This window comes from Pongo pygmaeus, chromosome 9, assembly GCF_028885625.2.
Source record: "Pongo pygmaeus isolate AG05252 chromosome 9, NHGRI_mPonPyg2-v2.0_pri, whole genome shotgun sequence".
Lineage (NCBI taxonomy): Eukaryota > Metazoa > Chordata > Mammalia > Primates > Hominidae > Pongo > Pongo pygmaeus.
The window spans coordinates 71,172,432-71,190,004 of record NC_072382.2 but is presented as its reverse complement, the minus strand read 5'-3'; the positions used below and the strand labels follow the sequence as shown (position 1 = coordinate 71,190,004).

The 17,573-nt window shown below is 35.3% G+C and overlaps 1 protein-coding gene across 1 annotated transcript; it reads right to left on the bottom strand.

The window, feature by feature from the left end:
- Positions 1-841: 841 nt before the first annotated feature.
- LOC129008668 (olfactory receptor 51V1-like) lies at positions 842-1,759 on the bottom strand. Its single transcript, XM_054441034.2, has one exon. It carries the CDS (start codon positions 1,670-1,672, stop codon positions 842-844), a length of 831 nt encoding a protein of 276 aa, XP_054297009.2. The 5' UTR covers positions 1,673-1,759.
- Between the last annotated feature and the right edge of the window lie 15,814 nt (positions 1,760-17,573).

Sequence of the window (17,573 nt, the reverse complement as noted above, 5' to 3'; positions counted from 1 at the left end):
GAAGAAATGGGAAGATGTAAGACAAAGAATGCAAAGTAGTAAATATGTAGGATCAACAAGATAACATATTCAATGTACAACATGAGAACTACAGTTAATAATAATGTATTCATGATTTTTGCTGAAAATGTAAAGTATAGCTGCTCTTAACATGGGCTGGTGGAGATGGGTAACTATATGAGATTATGGGTATGTCTATTTGTTCTAATACAGTAATTATTTACTACACATGTATGTTATAATATCATGTTGTATACCTTAAATACATACAATAAAATTTATTTCTAAAACGATGGTGGTAAAAGGTCCTCTGCAAAGCAAGTAACAGAGTTGTCTATTCACAGGTTAGTGAGAAGAGTGATAATGTTTTGGACTGGCTCATGGGTGAACTATTAACATACAGTCTGATGATATCCATTTGAGGTTAGAGATCAATTGTAGATCAATTAATCTATGTTGATCAGGACAATAATATCAAGTGATTAAATTGCGCTTCCTTTGATGGATATAAACTGTGTGTTTAGATGATTTATTTGTAGATATTTCTTACAAGATAAATGCGTATGGACAATTAAAATATTATCTTTTCTTGGACAGAAATTGTAGGGACATGTGATGCATAACTCTACTATTAGAAATTTCAACATTATATGTGAATGCAAAAACATGGGACATAAAACCAGGTTTGATCCATATAATTCTTACAGTCATTGCCATGTTGTATAAAGTCTTAATGTTTTGTTGTCTTATTTTTACCTTCCTTATGTAAACGTATTTCTTTCCCTAACCTGCCATACTGTTCTGTACCTAAGTCACTTACCCTTGTTTGATTTAAAGTGTTCTACTTTCTCTTCAAGAAGAACCACCTCTGAATCCTGACACGGATCTGTTGTGTCTTCACGCTATAGATGATGGGGTTCATAAGAGGTGGAAAGATAATGTAGATGTTGCCCATGAGGACCTGGACCACAGGAGAGAGGTGCTTCCCAAAGCGATGCACCATGGTGAGGCCAATGATTGGGATGTAGAAGACCAGGACGGCACAGATATGAGAAACGCAGGTCTGTAAGGACTTGAGCTGCTCTTCTCGGGATGCAATAGCCAAGACAGAATGCAGGATCAGCATGTAGGATATGATAATTAACAAAGAATCAAAAAAAAGGGTACAAATCACCAGAGCCAAGGCATAGAAGCTGTTGAAGCGAATGTCAGAGCAGGCTAGTCTCAGCAGATCTTGGTGAAGGCAGAAAGAGTGAGAGAGGACATGGGAATGGCAGTAATGAAAAAACTTTAGGCGGATTATGGGCGCCACGATGAACACAAAGCTCCTAAATAAAATTCCCAGCCCAATTTTGATGATCCTGACATTAGTGAGTATAGATGTATACCTTAGAGGGTTACAGATAGCTGTAAAACGATCAAAGGCCATGGCGAGGAGGACTCCAGACTCCATAATTGATAGACCATGAATGAAGAAGGTCTGAGCAATACAGACATCCAGACTAATCTCCTGGCTGAGACCCCACAGAATTCCCAACACTGTGTGTACTGTACACAGCCCCATGTACAGGTCAGTGAGACCCAGCATGGCCAGGAAGTAGAACATGGGCTCATGCAGTCTTGGCTCTGTATGAATCACACGCAGCACCAAGCAGTTCCCTGAAAGTACCATGATATAAATGCAGGAGAAGGGGATAGAGAGCCAGGGATATTCTCCTTCTAGGCCAGGGAAGCCTGTTAGGAGAAAGGTTGAGGAGTTGGTATCATGTGCAGGAAAAGCAGGCATTGGAGGCGTTATTTCTATGACTCAGAAATTATTTCCATTTGGTAGATCACTTTCATACAACCCTTTTTTTTCTTACAGGACAGATATGAGCAAAGATGAGGGATCATATAATATGAAGTTTTCTAGATTAGTTTACAAAGCCACGTTTACTGTCGTTCACATCCTCTACCCAAGGACATATCCACATTAAGAATCTTACTCTATCTAGTAAAAAAGGAAAGTAAAGAAAGTAAAATGTGACCTAGACAAATTTTCCCTTTTCTCAAGTAATTCAAGATTATGATAGAATTTGATTTCTAAAATTCATATTAAACTTCTATTTTCATTGGAAAAACTAGTTACCTATCACCTTTTCACATATGCCGAAATTCAGTCTGTTTCTTCTATCCTTGCTGGAATCTCAACTCAGTTGCTCAAATCTCAACTCAAAGATACATTTGCCTCTCTATTCTCACACAGATAGATTGTATCTTTTTAAGTTCTTGCTTCAAGAGAGAGCTATAAGGCTGTGATTTATATCATCAGAGAGAAGACTAATGGGCATAAGTTGACTTCATGTCCCCAGAGACATTCTGTTACTATTTTAAAGAGAATGTTGAAAGTAACTATTATCTGACTGCAATTGGGAATTATTTGTGGACAGTGCACTTACAGTAGTTAACAAACGCAGAACCCATCTGATGTGCCAAGTATTATTCCAGACATTTTTTTAAAAATGTTATTATAATACCAATACTAAGCAATAGGTGTTATGATTCAGGCTTTACAGATAGAAATGTGAGTTAAAAACTGGCTTAAGTAGTTTGCCAACACTATGTAGCTAACAAATATTCAAAATTTGAATTCAGCAAGTCTGATTCCGTACCGACATTCATAACTACTCTGCTCTGTCTTAGGTTATTGTATCCACTGGGACTTCCTGAGCTCACATTCAGTCCTTGCATATTGAGCTGCATATTTTTCCAATATTCCTTTGAAAGTGGTATTTTCCTTGCCTGCACCTCAAATACTTTCTATCATTTATATAATGGGCATATCTGTGGTGGATAATGGAATGTGGTTAATTATTATTGACTATAGAATTGTATAAACAGGGTAATTAGCCCCTTTTTCCAGATAATCATTACTAGATTTGTATTGTAATGTCATGCTTTGTTTCACTCAACGGAACTGTATTTTCCCAAAGAGACTAGTGCTCATGCACGGTGACTCAAACCTGTAATCCTAGCACTTTGGGAGGCTGAGGTATGCAGATTACTTGAGCCCAGGAGTTAGACATCAGCCTGGACAACATAGTGAGACTTAGTCTCTACAAAAAAAACAAAATTTAGGCAGATGTAGTGACATATGCCTGTAGTCCCAGCAACTTAGGGGGCTGAGGTGGGAGAATCACTTGAACCCTGAAGTTTGAGGCTGCAGTGAGCCAAAATCGTGTCACTGCATTCCAGCCTGGTGACACAGCAAGACCTTGTCTAAAAATAATAAAATAAAATAAAAATAAAAAATAAATAAATATGTCAGAATAAGAGAAATAGACTAGGATAATTTTTTTATTTTGTCTACACTTACAACACCCTCAAAAGATGCCCATACCATAAAAGACACTCAATATAATTTTGTTTGAAAAAAATATACACATAACCCTAATTCATTTATAATCTCCTACTTCCTTTATTCTATACTCTTAAAAACACTAAATAAACATTAAAAATTACAATTACATATTACCACTTTTATTATTATTAAATTGTAATAAAATTTTAGTAGCAAAATATCAGATTCCAAATTCTGCCAATTTGTATAACTGAGGCAGCAATTAATTTTTACCAATTGGCAGCATTTCTAATAATAACAAAAATAGACATTATTTTAATTTTATTTCATTTGCTAGGAACAATTTTCAGCACATAAATTTATAATCCAATTTATACAACAGGTCTGTAATTCATATGCAGTTTATATTAAATAAGGTATGTAATATCCCTCCATTATCCATGGTGAATATGTTTCAAGACCTCCAGTGGGTGCCTGAAACTGCTAATAGCACCTAGACCCATATACTGTGTATATCCTGTTTCTTCCTATACATGCATACCTATTATAAAGTTTAATTTATATGTTAGGCATAGAAAAAGATTAACAACAATAACTAATAATAAAATAGAACAATTATAACTATATAATAAAAGTTATATGAATGTTCTTTCCCTCTCTTAAAATATTAACATCTTTATTGTACTGTACTCACCTATTTTTTGACCATGATTGACCATGGATACTGTCATGAAATCATGAAAAGCAGACAACATATAATGGGGGACTATCATAAATGCTTTGTCTTTTGCTACCCTGCAAATTATCTGTTACATAACTTCATTGCTTCCTACTGACACATTCTCAGTGAAAAAAACATGTTCAAAGTAATAAAACCAGAAAAAATCCTAATATGTAGTTTATACTTATGTGCTCTAATTTATTTCTTTTAGTTGGGAACATCCTTTACAAGTCAATGTTGTATTTTTTTTTTAAAAAAAAGCAACTAAACATGCAAACATCTATGAATCTTTTTAATGAATAATGTAAGATAGCTACCTTGAAAGCTATGTAATATTCAAATAAATTAGGAAGACTCAAATAAATGGTTGAATATACCACACCTTATGATCGAATTTAAAGACACAATATTGTAAATAATATGATTCTCCCTATAAAGATATTTAAATTCAATGCAATCTCAACAAAAAATTCTGACAGTAATTTTGTGGAAATTTTCAAGCAGCATTGAAAGCTTATATGAAGATGAAAGGTCCTGGAATACTCAAGGCTTTCCTGTAAAAAAAAAAAAAAAACACTGAAAGACAAACACAACCAGACACAAGATTGATACTGAATAGATGTCAAAACCATATTTGCTATAGTCTGTCTGAAGGATAAGCAAATAATGAATCAAAATAGACAATGTAAAATCAAACCACTAATATGACAAACAGAGACAGTGTAATTTGTTGAGAAAATAAATTTTTTAAAGGAATGGTGAGAAAATAGCTCATCTTTATGAAAATAAAAATAACAGAATGATCTTAATCCTTCAATCACAGTATACACTGAAATTAATCCCAGAGGAATTTTAAATCTTAATATAAAAGATAAAACAATAAACTCTTTAGAACAAATACTGGAAAGAATATGGAGAAAAGCGAACTCCTATATGCTCTCTGATGGAATATAAATTGGCATAGGTATTAATAAAAACAGTATGAATGTTTCTCGAAAAACTAAAAATAGAACTACCATACAAGACAGCAGTCTCACTATGGGGTATATATCCAAAGGAATTAAAATCAGTATGTCAAACAGATATCTGTATTCCTATGCTCAGTGCAGCACTATTAGCACTACTCACAACAGTCAAGATACCAACCTATTCAGAAAAGATAAAAAAAAAAAAGTGGTATACTATGTATACACAATGAAAAACTATTCAGCTTTAACAAAGAAGAAATTCCTGTCATTTGCAAAAACAGAGAAAAAACTGTAGGTCATTACATTAAGTACAATAAGCTAGTACAGAGAGACAACTATTGCATGCTGTCACTTATATGTGGAACACAAAAAAAGTTGAACTCATAGTAGTAGAGAGTATAATGTTTGTTACCAGAGCTGAGGCAGGTAGGTAGTGATTGGCAAAAGGGTACAGAGTTTTAGTTAGACAAGAGGGGCAAGTTTTTGAGATCTATTTTACAGTGTCTTGACTATAGTGAACGATAAAGTATTGTGTATATCATAACTGCGAAGAGAATAAATTTTAAATGTTATTACCACAAAAAATAATAGGTATGTGAGGTGATTTATGTGTTAATTGGATTAGATATATTAATTGTGTGTTAGAAATTTTCATTAACTCCTTGCACCTAAAACTCAGTACATCTAGAACTGATGAGTAATATATTGAATATGTTAATTACAGTGCTCATTCTGCAATGTATACATATACAAAAATATCACATTGTACCTTATAAATATATAAAACCATTATTTGTCAAATAAATCAATGTCAAATAAACAGTACAGATATAGGTCAGGGACATTTCTAAATATATGCATTTATTTCTATGTGTAACCCAGCAGACAGGTACTGTCACTACCTCATTTCATGCCTAGGGAAAGTAAAGAACATGGAGACTAATTCACCAAATGTCACTCATATAGAAAAATGGAAAGGCTGGTGTTTGAACCCCAAAGATATTAGCTCTAGCTTTTAACAGTAATAAAATGTGATTAAGAAAATGAAATAATAAGCAAATAGATTTTTAGAGATATACATCAAACCCCAATGGATAAAAATGTGTGAGTTAAAAATAAAGACAATGAATAAATTTAAAAATTAGACAGTACTAAAGAAAAAATAGGAAAGAAGAATTGAATCTGAAGAAATCTAGGAGTCAATATAGAAAAAAGCAAGGAAGAATAATACAGTTTTAAATGCACTGAGATAAAAATGAAAAGTTTTAACACACAACTAATTAGAGTTCCCTAAGAGAAGGATTTGTTTGTTTTTCATCCATGTTATTATAATGAACCAAAATCTGTGTGTGTGTGTGTGTGTGTGTGTGTGTGTGTGTGTTTATTTCTACTGGGATTTGCAGAATTTCCTAAATCTTTAGCTTGAGTTTTGTCTTCTATTTTCAAAACAATTGGAGTTTTTTCCCAAAGGAAGCTTCTGTTCCCTCCTCCTTTATTCTTCAGGGAATTCAGTTATGTGAGTCTTTTATTCTATATGGCTTTTTTCTCTATATGGCTAATATGCCATTATATGGATTATATCTTTTAGTTCAGGTATTTTTTATTTCTTTTTCCAGTTCTTGTGCTATCTTTTGTTATGCCTACTTTGCTGTTAAACAATTGGTGTCTAATTTGTGTACTTTTAGATACTGCATTTTTCAGTTCTATAATTTGAATTTAATATTTTTATATATAATAATCTGGAAAATTTCTCTTTTCAACTATCTTATTATTTTAGGATTATTTAGGAAAATAGAAGCATTTAAAATGATACAAAATAAAGATATTTAGTATGGGAATTGCAATTTAGATGAATGTGGGAAGAGCTAAAGAAGAGAAGGTATAAAAAGCTACATATAGAGAATCAGGAAAACAGCCTCAAGCACTGGAAGAGATGCCTACACCACAGTTCAGAGAGAATTCAGAGAAGCTAATGTGCCTGGCCACCATGACTACGAATAAAGAAGTCACAGAAAACTCTGAGCAAATGTCATATTCATCATCAGTATTGCAAATTTTGAATTAATTAAGAGATCTGAGAAAATAAAGCCTACAAAGAAATCTGTAATTTTGCCACAACTGGCCTCCAATATTGTACAAATTCCTCATATTGGAAGACTTTAACAAGGAATCAAACAGGTCAAGGTAATCTGAGAAATGTAGTGCCTGGTTTTTGTTTATGTATTATTCTGCTTTGCAATGCCAAGAAGTCCTTAGAACCAGGCAATGGTATCATAGGGTTAAAAAATAAGAATTGTCTGGGTGCGGTGGCTCACGCCTGTAATCCCAGCACTTTGGGAGGCCAAGATGGGCAGATCACAAGGTCAGGAGATCAAGATCATCCTGGCTAACACAGTGAAACCCTGTCTCTACTAAAAATACAAAAAATTAGCCAGGCGTGGTGGCGGGCGCCTGTAGTCCCAGCTACTCAGGAGGCTGAGGCAGGAGAATGGCATGAACCCCGGAGGCAGAGCTTGCAATGAGCCAAGATTGTGCCATTGTGCCCCAGCCTTGGCGACAGAGGGAAAATCTGTCAAAAAAAAAAAAAAAGAAGAAGAAGAAGAATTTAAGAGTTTAAAATGGAAAAGTAGAGACCTTACGGTGAAAAACCGAACAAATATCACCTTAATAAAGTGATTAAGGTTTATCATCACCCTGAATTAATTATCTCCATATCAGGTGCCCTATATATAATGTCATAGGATGGCCATGTTTCCTTTTTGGCATTTTGTCCCCAAATACATAACAGTCTAATCATGAACCCAATCATGAAAATAAATCAGAAAACAAATTGAGAAACACTCTACAAAAGAGCTGACCAGTATTCGAAAGTGTGAAGATGAAGATGAAAAAAATATATGTGACAGATTGGAGGAGACAGAGACATGATCACGAACTGCAGTGTGGTATTCAGGATTAGGTCTTGGATTCAAAAAAGGAAATGAGTGGAAAAACTAGAAAAATCAAAATAAAGTCTGTATTTCTGTCAATAATATACTGATGTTAATTTCAATAAATGTGACATGCTATATAGCATTTTATATTAGAGGAAGCTGGGTGAAAGGCATTGGAAACACTGTATACTATATTTGGAGGTTTTCTTGTAAATCTAAAATTATTTTAAAATGAAAAAAGACACCGTATTCAACAAATGGTGCTGGGATAATTGGCATCCACATGTAGGGAGAAAGAAACTGGATCCTCATCTCTCATCTTATACAAAAATCAACTCAAGTTGGATTGAGAAGTTAAATCTAAGACCTGAAACTATAAATATTCTAGAAGATGACATCAGAAAAACACTTCTAGACATTGGCATAGGTGAGGATTTCATGACCAAGAACCCAAAAGCAAATGCGATAAAAACAAAGATAAATAGCTGGCACTTAATTAAACCAAAGAGCTTTTGCACGGCAAAAGGAACAGTAAGCAGAGTAACCAGACAACCCACAGAGTGGGAGAAAATCTTCACAATCTATACATCTGACAAAAGACTAATATCCAGAATCTACAATGAACGCAAACAAATTAGCCGGAAAAAAAAATCCCATCGAAACGTCAGCTAAGGACATGAAAAGACAATTCTCAAAAGAAGACATACAAATAGCCAACAAACATATGAAAAAATGCTCAACATCACTAATGATCAGGGAAATGCAATCAAAACAACAATGCGATACCACCTTACTCCCTCAAGAATGGGCATAATGAAAAAATCAAAATATAAAAGATGTTGGCATGGATATGGTTGAAAAGGGAACACTTCTACACTGCTAGTGGGAATGTAAATTAATACAACCACTATGGAAAACAGTGTGGGGATTCCTTAAAGAACTAAAAGTATAACTACCATTTGATCCAGTAGTCCCACTACTGGGTCAAATAGACCCAGAGGAAAAGAAGTCATTTTACGTAAAAATACTTGCACGTGCATGTTTATAGCAGCAAAATTCGCAATTGCAAAAGTGTGGAACCAACCCAAATGCCCATCAATTGACTAGTGGATAAAGAAACTGTGATATATATATATATGTGTGTGTGTGTGTGTGTGTGTGTATAAACATACATGTATACATATACACACACACACACACATATATATATATATATGAGATGGACTACTACTCCGCTGTAAAGAGGAATGAATTGATGGCATTCGAAGCAACCTGGATGGGATTGGAGAATATTTTTCTAAGTGAATTAACACAGGAATGAAAAACCGAACATCATATGTTCTCACTCGTAAGTGGGAACTAAGCTATGAGAATGCAAAGGCATAAAAATGACACAACGGACCTTGGGGACCCAGAGGGAAGGGATGGGAAGGGGATGAGGGATAAAAGACAATGAATCAGGTTCAGTGTATACTGCTTGGGTGAAAGGTGCATCAAAATCTCACAAATCACCACTAAAGAACTTATATAATCGAATACCGCCTATTTCCCCCAAAACAGAACAGAACCCTCAGGAATAATGCCACATATCTACAACTATCTGATCTTTGACAAACCTGACAAAAACAAAAAATGGGGAAAGGATTCCCTATTTAATAAATGGTGCTGGGAAAACTGGCTAGCCATTTGCAGAAAGCTGAAACTGGATCCCTTCCTTGCATGTTATACAAAAATTAATTCAAGATGGATTAAAGACTTAAATGTTAGACCTAAAACTATAAAAACCCTAGAAGAAAACCTAGGCAATACCATTCAGGACATGGGCATGGGCAAGGACTTCATGTCTAAAACACCAAAAGCAATAGCAACAAAAGCCAAAATTGACAAATGGGATCTAATTTAACTAAAGAGCTTCTGCACAGCAAAAGAAACTACCATCAGAGTCAACAGGCAACCTACAGAATGGGAGAAAATTTTTGCAATCTGCCCATCTGACAAAGGGCTAATATCCAGAATCACAAAGAACTCAAACAAATTTACAAGAAAAAAACAACCCCATCAACAAGTGGGCGAAGGATATGAACAGACACTTCTCAAAAGAAGACATTTATGCAGGCAAAAGACACATGAAAAAATGCTCATCATCACTGGCCATCAGAGAAATGCAAATGAAAACCACAATGAGATACCATCTCACACCAGTTAGAATGGTAATCATTAAAAAGTCAGGAAACAACAGGTGCTGGAGAGGATGTGGAGAAATAGGAACACTTTTACACTGTTGGTGGGACTGTAAACTAGTTCAACCATTGTGGAAGTCAGTGTGGTCATTCCTTAGGGATCTAGAACTAGAAATACCATTTGACCCAGCCATCCCATTACTGGGTGTATACCCAAAGGATTATAAATCATGCTGCTATAAAGACACATGCACATGTATGTTTATTGAGGCACTACTCTCAATAGCAAAGACTTGGAACCAACCCAAATGTCCAACAATGATAGACTGGATTAAGAAAATGTGGCACATATACATCGTGGAATACTATGCAGCCATAAAAAATGATGAGTTCATGTCCTTTGTAGGGACATGGATGAAACTGGAAACCATCATTCTCAGCAAACTATCGCAAGGACAAAAAACCAAACACTGCATGTTCTCACTCATAGGTCGGAATTGAACAATGAGAACACATGGACACAGGAAGGGGAACATCCCACACCGGGGACTGTTGTGGGATGGGGAGAGAGGGAAGGGATAGCATTAGGAGATATATCTAATGTTAAATGACGAGTTACTGGGTGCAGCACACCAACATGGCACATGTATACATATGTAACAAATCTGCATGTTGTGCACATGTACCCTAAAACTTAAAGTATAATTTTAAAAAATAAATAAATAAAACCAAGGTTGTTAATATGTAAACTGGTCAATTCAAGTAAAAAGTAAAGAAAAAAAGTTTAAAAATGCCTAAATAATAAGAAATAACAATTCAGATATGACCACCCACACATTAAGCTATATTAATTTCTGAATAAACTTATCAACTACATTATACATATTTCATGGAAATAACCATTGGACAACTGCAAAACACTCATCCACCTAATGAAAGGGGAACACAAAGACTCGTGTCTTTTTGCATTTATTCTTTGAGTTTACCACTTCATATTCCATATTTTAAGTACTGTGATATTGGGGTAACTACTATTATCACATTTTGCCTCATTTGGTAGTAAATGAAAGATGAGACAAGAAAAATAGATGGTTTAAATATACAAACATGTATGTATCAAAAACTATTATCAAGTTTCATTTTTATCTCCAACATGGAAACACATAAAAGACATCACTCTTATTCTTATTAGAAAAAGTTGGACAAACTGAAAATCAAGAAATTGCTTGGGCCCATCAGAGAACTGATGTCATGGGGAATCGCAGCTTCAAAATCTGTAGAGGGCCGGGCACGGTGGCTCATGCCTGTAATCCCACCACTTTGGGAGGCCGAAGCAGGCAGACCACGAGGTCAGGAGTTCAAGATGAGCCTGGCCAACATGGTGAAACCCATCTCTACTAAAAATAGAAAAATTAGCCGGGCGTGGTTGCATGTGCCTGTAATCCCAGCTACTCAGGAGGCTGAGGCAGGAGAATTGCTTGAATCTGGGAGGCAGAGGTTGCAGTGAGCCAAGATCGTGCCACTGTACTCCAGCCTGGGCGACAGAGCAAGACTGAGCAAGATAAAAACAAAAACAAACAAACAAACAAAAAAACACTAAAATCTGTAGAGACAGTCACAAAGAGACATAGCTGATAGCTGCTTTTCTAGAACACAGGCTTCTGAAACCATAAACGGAGAGAAATACCAAAATAATAAATTTGATGGCTTTCTAGAATGTGAGAGATAGAGACTACTGGGGGCCACATATTGGGGTGGGGGGCACACTTTTTGTCAGAAATATTTCCAGGAAATAAATCAGGTTCTCATCCAGTCATAGTCTTCCTAAAGTATAGTGCTTCCACACAATGAAGATAATCATTTTGAATGGCTTGAATATTCTCGATAATATAAACCTTGAAGATTTTTTTTAAGGTAGGAAGATTGTGCACTTAAAAGACTCACAAAGCATTTGGAATATTAATGCCACTATAGCTGTGTAATCTTGGGAAAGTTTCCAAGCATCTACCTTCAGACCAGCATTTTCCAAAAGAAACACAGTGTGTGCCACTTACATAGTTTTAAATGTTCTAAGTAAAAATAAACAAGGTGAAATTAGTTTTAATATTTTAATTATTAAATAAAATATTAAAACTGATATATCTAAATAGTATGCCAGCAAGTAATCAATGTAAACATTATTGAAGAGACATTTAAAATTCTGTTTACCTATTCTAAGTCTTTGGTCCAGAATGTATCTTATATTTACATAACACATCAATTTGGACTTGCCAGATTTCAAGTACTCAATAGTCACTTGTGGCTTATGGTTACTTTGTTGAATAGTGCAGCTCTAATTCTCAGTTTCTTCATCTCTAACATGGAAATGATAACAATTTACTTTTTTTGAGTGTTTGCTCTGTGCAACTTACCGTTCTGAGTGTTTTACATATTCATCAGATTTAATTGCCAGGATGGTCCTGTGAAATGGATAATTTTATTATCCTCATTTTTCAGATGAGAAAATGACATAAGGTTAAGTATCTTGCTCAAGTACTTACAAGTGTTGGCAAAGGATTTCCAACCCAGCAAGTCGGACTTTATAAGCACATTCTTTATACTCTACTGTCTATCAAAATAAAAGGTATGATCCTCAAATTATATTATTTTGAAAACATGGGATTTGATTTCAAGAAGTTTACAAGGATTATAAATTTCCTACAAAACTATATGACTATAAACAATATTTTATCTTTGCCAGCACATGATTGTTTTGAATATTTAGGCCATAGGTCCAAAAAATGGAAGGACATCTAGTACTTGAAAGGAAGACAAGTAAAATTAAATTTTATGTTAACAACAAATAATAACTTTTATATAGGATATATTTGCCAACCTTCAAGGATAATGTAAAGACCACTCAGGGAGGAAGTAAACTACCAGGGGTTACTAGATTTCTTTATCCAATGCTCATTTCCCAGTCTCTCTGGATGAAAGGACTATTTCTATAAATGTGCACTTGAAAGAATATCCAACACCTGGTGGAATAAAAATAAAAAATGCAGACACTGTTCATGGGTTTTCCTTCATTCTCTCTAAGGAGCACTGGCTGTAAATTTCAATCCTTTGAAATACGTTAGTTTGGTGCAAAAGTAATTGCTGTTTTTGCCATTGAGAGTAATGTAAAACCTCAATTACTTTTGCACCAACCTAATACATCAATCCTGACTAATAGTAGAGCCGTTAATTTCATGGCGATCATTTTGATGAGAAGCACTTTGTCCATTCTTCCTGTCATCATTTGTTTAAAATTCTTCCATTATTGCCATCCCCACATCCTCTCCCAGGCTTTCTGTCTGCACCAGGACCTAGTCCAGCTGGTCCACTCTGACATCTGCTTCAACAGCTTCTATTCCTCAGTCCTAGTGATCTGCACCCTGTTTCTGACTTCAGTGCTCTTTCTCATCTTCTGCATCTTAATCCTGCATTTAGTCTTGACTATTGCATCCCGAGAGGAGTGGCTCAAGTCCTTGCAGCCTGTGTCTCTCATATCTGTGCAGTCTTGGTCTTCAATATCCCAATCACAGGCCTGACCATGGTTCATTGTGACCTCTTTCCTGTGGTCCAGGCCCTCTTGAGCAACAGCGACATCCCTTTTCCACTCTTAATGAATCCTATCATCTATTGGGTGAAGACCCAAAAGATCTCTAGCAGGATCCAGATATGGTTCACAAAAGCGTCCTGAGTACTAGAAGTTAATATGTTTTAGGGAAGGTATGATGTTTGTTGCAAGAGGAATGCCTAATAGAGGTGATATAAACATAATAATAATTTTTATGTAATATTTTACAGTAAAGGTATATTTACAGTTGTTTTCTAATTTTTCTTTCAAAAGCCAGAGAAATAGCCAGAGAAACTTTTACTGACTTTCTTTATTTTTTATTTTAAAATTAACTATAATGTTAACTCAAGTGAATTATGTTCTATAGTGTGCCAATGAGCACTTGCCTGGAAAATGAGTAAATTTCTTACACAATCTATGCTTTCTGAATTCTATTTCAGAGTGTAGTTTTATTTTTGCATATAACTGTTGTATGAGTTTATTTACCGTGCATGAGACAAGCAGTTTGTACGTATTCATATCATGTGTCACAAACATGTTCTATTGAGGTCATTCATATATTTTCTACCAATAATTGAGCAACACTGCCCACAAAGCTCATTCTAACCCATCTAATGAAATACATGATGTTGCTAGGTTGGATTAAATGTTAAATGCAAAACATGTGGTGAATAATAACCCTGAATCAGCTGTCACATCTCTACATATCCTACCCCTTACTCCCAAATACATTTAGTGAGTACGAAATAGTTTAGAATGCTCATGAGACCTGCCAGTTGACTCTTAATTGTGATGTCAGCCAATAAAAAATTTAAGGACAGGTTGATCAGCTTCTTCATTGTACAGGAGAGGATGCTGAGGCACAGGTTAATTAATAGTTAAGCTGCGGATAGAATAATATTGAGAATCTTTTGAAGATTGCTCAAACCTTCTTTGTGCATGGTCTATCACGCATGGATCTGGAGTCCTTCTCGCTATTGCCTTTGATCACTTCACTGCAATCTGCATTCCTCTGAAATATATTCCTGTATATCTTCTTTATATCTTCTCTCTTAAGAATTTCACAGAGGTTTAATCTTGTTACTGAAGCTTCCGACTTTAAAGATGGCCAGTCTATTTATAGTGTTTGTCTACCTTTCATTCCCTTCGACTGCCTCTTAGAATATCTTCTTTTAAAATTGTTTCTAACAACAGGTGCTGGAGAGGATGTGGAGAAATAGGAACACTTTTACACTGTTGGTGGGACTGTAAACTAGTTCAACCATTGTGGACGTCCGTGTGGCGATTCCTCAGGGATCTAGAAATAGAAATACCATTTGACCCAGCCATCCCATTACTGGGTATATACCCAAAGGAATATAAATCATGCTGCTTTAAAGACACATGCACATGTATGTTTATTGTGGCACTACTCACAACAGCAAAGACTTGGAACCAACCCAAATGTCAAACAATGATAGACTGGATGAAGAAAATGTGGCACATATACATCATGGAATACTATGCAGCCATAAAAAATGATGAGTTCTTGTCCTTTGTAGGGACATGGATGAAGCTGGAAACCATCATTCTCAGCAAACTATCGCAAGGACAAAAAACCAAACACCGCATGTTCTCACTCATAGGTGGAAATCGAACAATGAGAACACTTGGACACAGGAAGGGGAACATCACACACCGGGTCCTGTTGTGGAGTGGGGGGAGGGGGGAGGGATAGCATTAGGAGATATACCTAATATAAATGATGAGTTAATGGGTGCAGCACACCAACATGGCACATGTATACATATGTAACTAACCTGCACGTTGTGCACATGTACCCTAGAATTTAAAGTATAATAAAAAAATTTTTTTAAATGTTTCTAGATGAGATACATAATCAGAAATCACAGTTTAGTAGAAATATACAAAGCTTTTCCTTAAAAAATAGCATATTGACTGTATATACATTTGTATATATATGTGTTTGTGTTTAAGTGTGAGTATTGTGTGCATGTGTGTATCCACTAGGATTATTTACTCTTCTCTACTACAAATTCACATTAATTCAAATGTCCACATGTCTCTTAGAAAGGTGTAATATTATTTACATGTTTACACATCTTCCTTTCTCATTTACTTCCACCTGCTTTATCCTGAATACCATCTTACGGTACATAAAATATTGCAGATTGGAATTTAAAAACTGTTGTAACTGTTATTCTCTGCAAATCCACAATTGATCACTTTTCACTTCAGCATCTAGGGAAGTATGTATATGTGGACATGGTTAATAAATATGACGTTTATCATTGAAGCAGGGATGTCTCTGTGTCAAGTTAGTAGTTATAGTTGCTTTGTAACGGGCTATGCCAATACTCAGGAAGCCTCTCATGTCTGGAGGGCTGATATGTCTCTTAGGAGACATAAAATCAAAAGGAAAAGGGGACTAAACACAAAGTAATGTCCCTCTAGCACAGCCATGATAACATTGTAAGCTCCCTGGAACTTATATGCGCTTAGTGTTTACGTGTTTCCTCCTATGAAGACAGGAGTCTCCACAGACTGTTTCATGGTGGCCAGTCAAATGAGATGCCTGAGGTGCCAATCAAATGTGCAGTTTACTGGAAAAATCCAAAAGAAAACTAAGAAGTACAAATGAACTAATTGCAGGCAAGCTATCTGAAAATTAAGAGAAACACATTGCAAATTCTTTTTCTACAACTTTTACTTCATTCTTTTCTCTTTCTGTTCCTCAGAGAGGATAATTACAATTGGCCTATGTTGATACTTACAGCTTCCTTCTTCTGCTAGCTCATATCTGCTGTTAAGCCCTATGTAGTTATTTTTAACTTTAGGTATTTTTTACAACTTTAGTTTTTCTATATTTTTAATAATTTAATTATGTATTGATATCCTTTATTGAATTATTGTTGCCATAGTTTTTAGGGAGTCTTTAATTATCATTTCCTTTATGCTTTGATATTTTAAATGACTAAGTTCTACTTATTTCCTTCTTTAGTCAAACATTTGATACCCCTCAGGGAAAGTTTGTATTGGAAGTTTCCCTTCTGTATATGGACTGTACTATCCCATGCCCCTGTGTGTCTTGTATATTTTTTGAATACTAAAAACTTTTATATAACATAATGTGGCAATCGTAAAAATGAATTCCTTTCTTCCCCCATAATTGTCTTTGTTGTGATTTGCTTTTGCTACTTTTTGTTGTTGTTACTGTTGTTGTTAGCGACCTTAGATTAATCCTATAAATTGCCTAAAGTGTTTATTTCTCATAGTGTGTGGCCTCACTGTCCGCACTTTGCTACTTCAGTGATCCACCAGTGATTATTCAGAGATCTCCTTAAATACCTTGAACCAGTGATTTTTCTACTCTTTGCCAAGGGAATACCTGTATGTGGTATGGCACTCCTTCAACATTTGGGCAGTTTACAACTCTATCTTAGACTTCATGTCCCCTTGTGCAGGTCCTCAAGACGACCCAGACATGAGAGGTAGAAACACTTGCAGGTCTTTCCTGGCTCTATGCACAGTCCGGAACATGCCCATTGCCTTGTACATTACAAGAAATATGTTAGAGGTTTACAAATTTTTCTATAGAACTCTCATTTCTCAAGTCTCCCTTTTAAACTTTTTGCCAGACTTTTGTTTGCCCCAACTAGTATTACAACATGAGACAATTTTAATGTTAAACAATTGCCTCTGATTGTTTTCAATAAATGCACTGGGGATTGGCTTTCTTGCATATAGTGAACTGAGTCTCAAGTCAAAGAACAATGCACCGTAAGTGTTTTTTGTTTGTTTGTTTGCTTGTTTGCTTCTTTTTACAGAGC

Coding starts and splice junctions, on each gene's coding strand:
- LOC129008668 (XM_054441034.2), bottom strand. CDS start 1,672: ATGGTACTTTCAGGGAACTGCTTGGTGCTGCGTGTGATTCATACAGAG.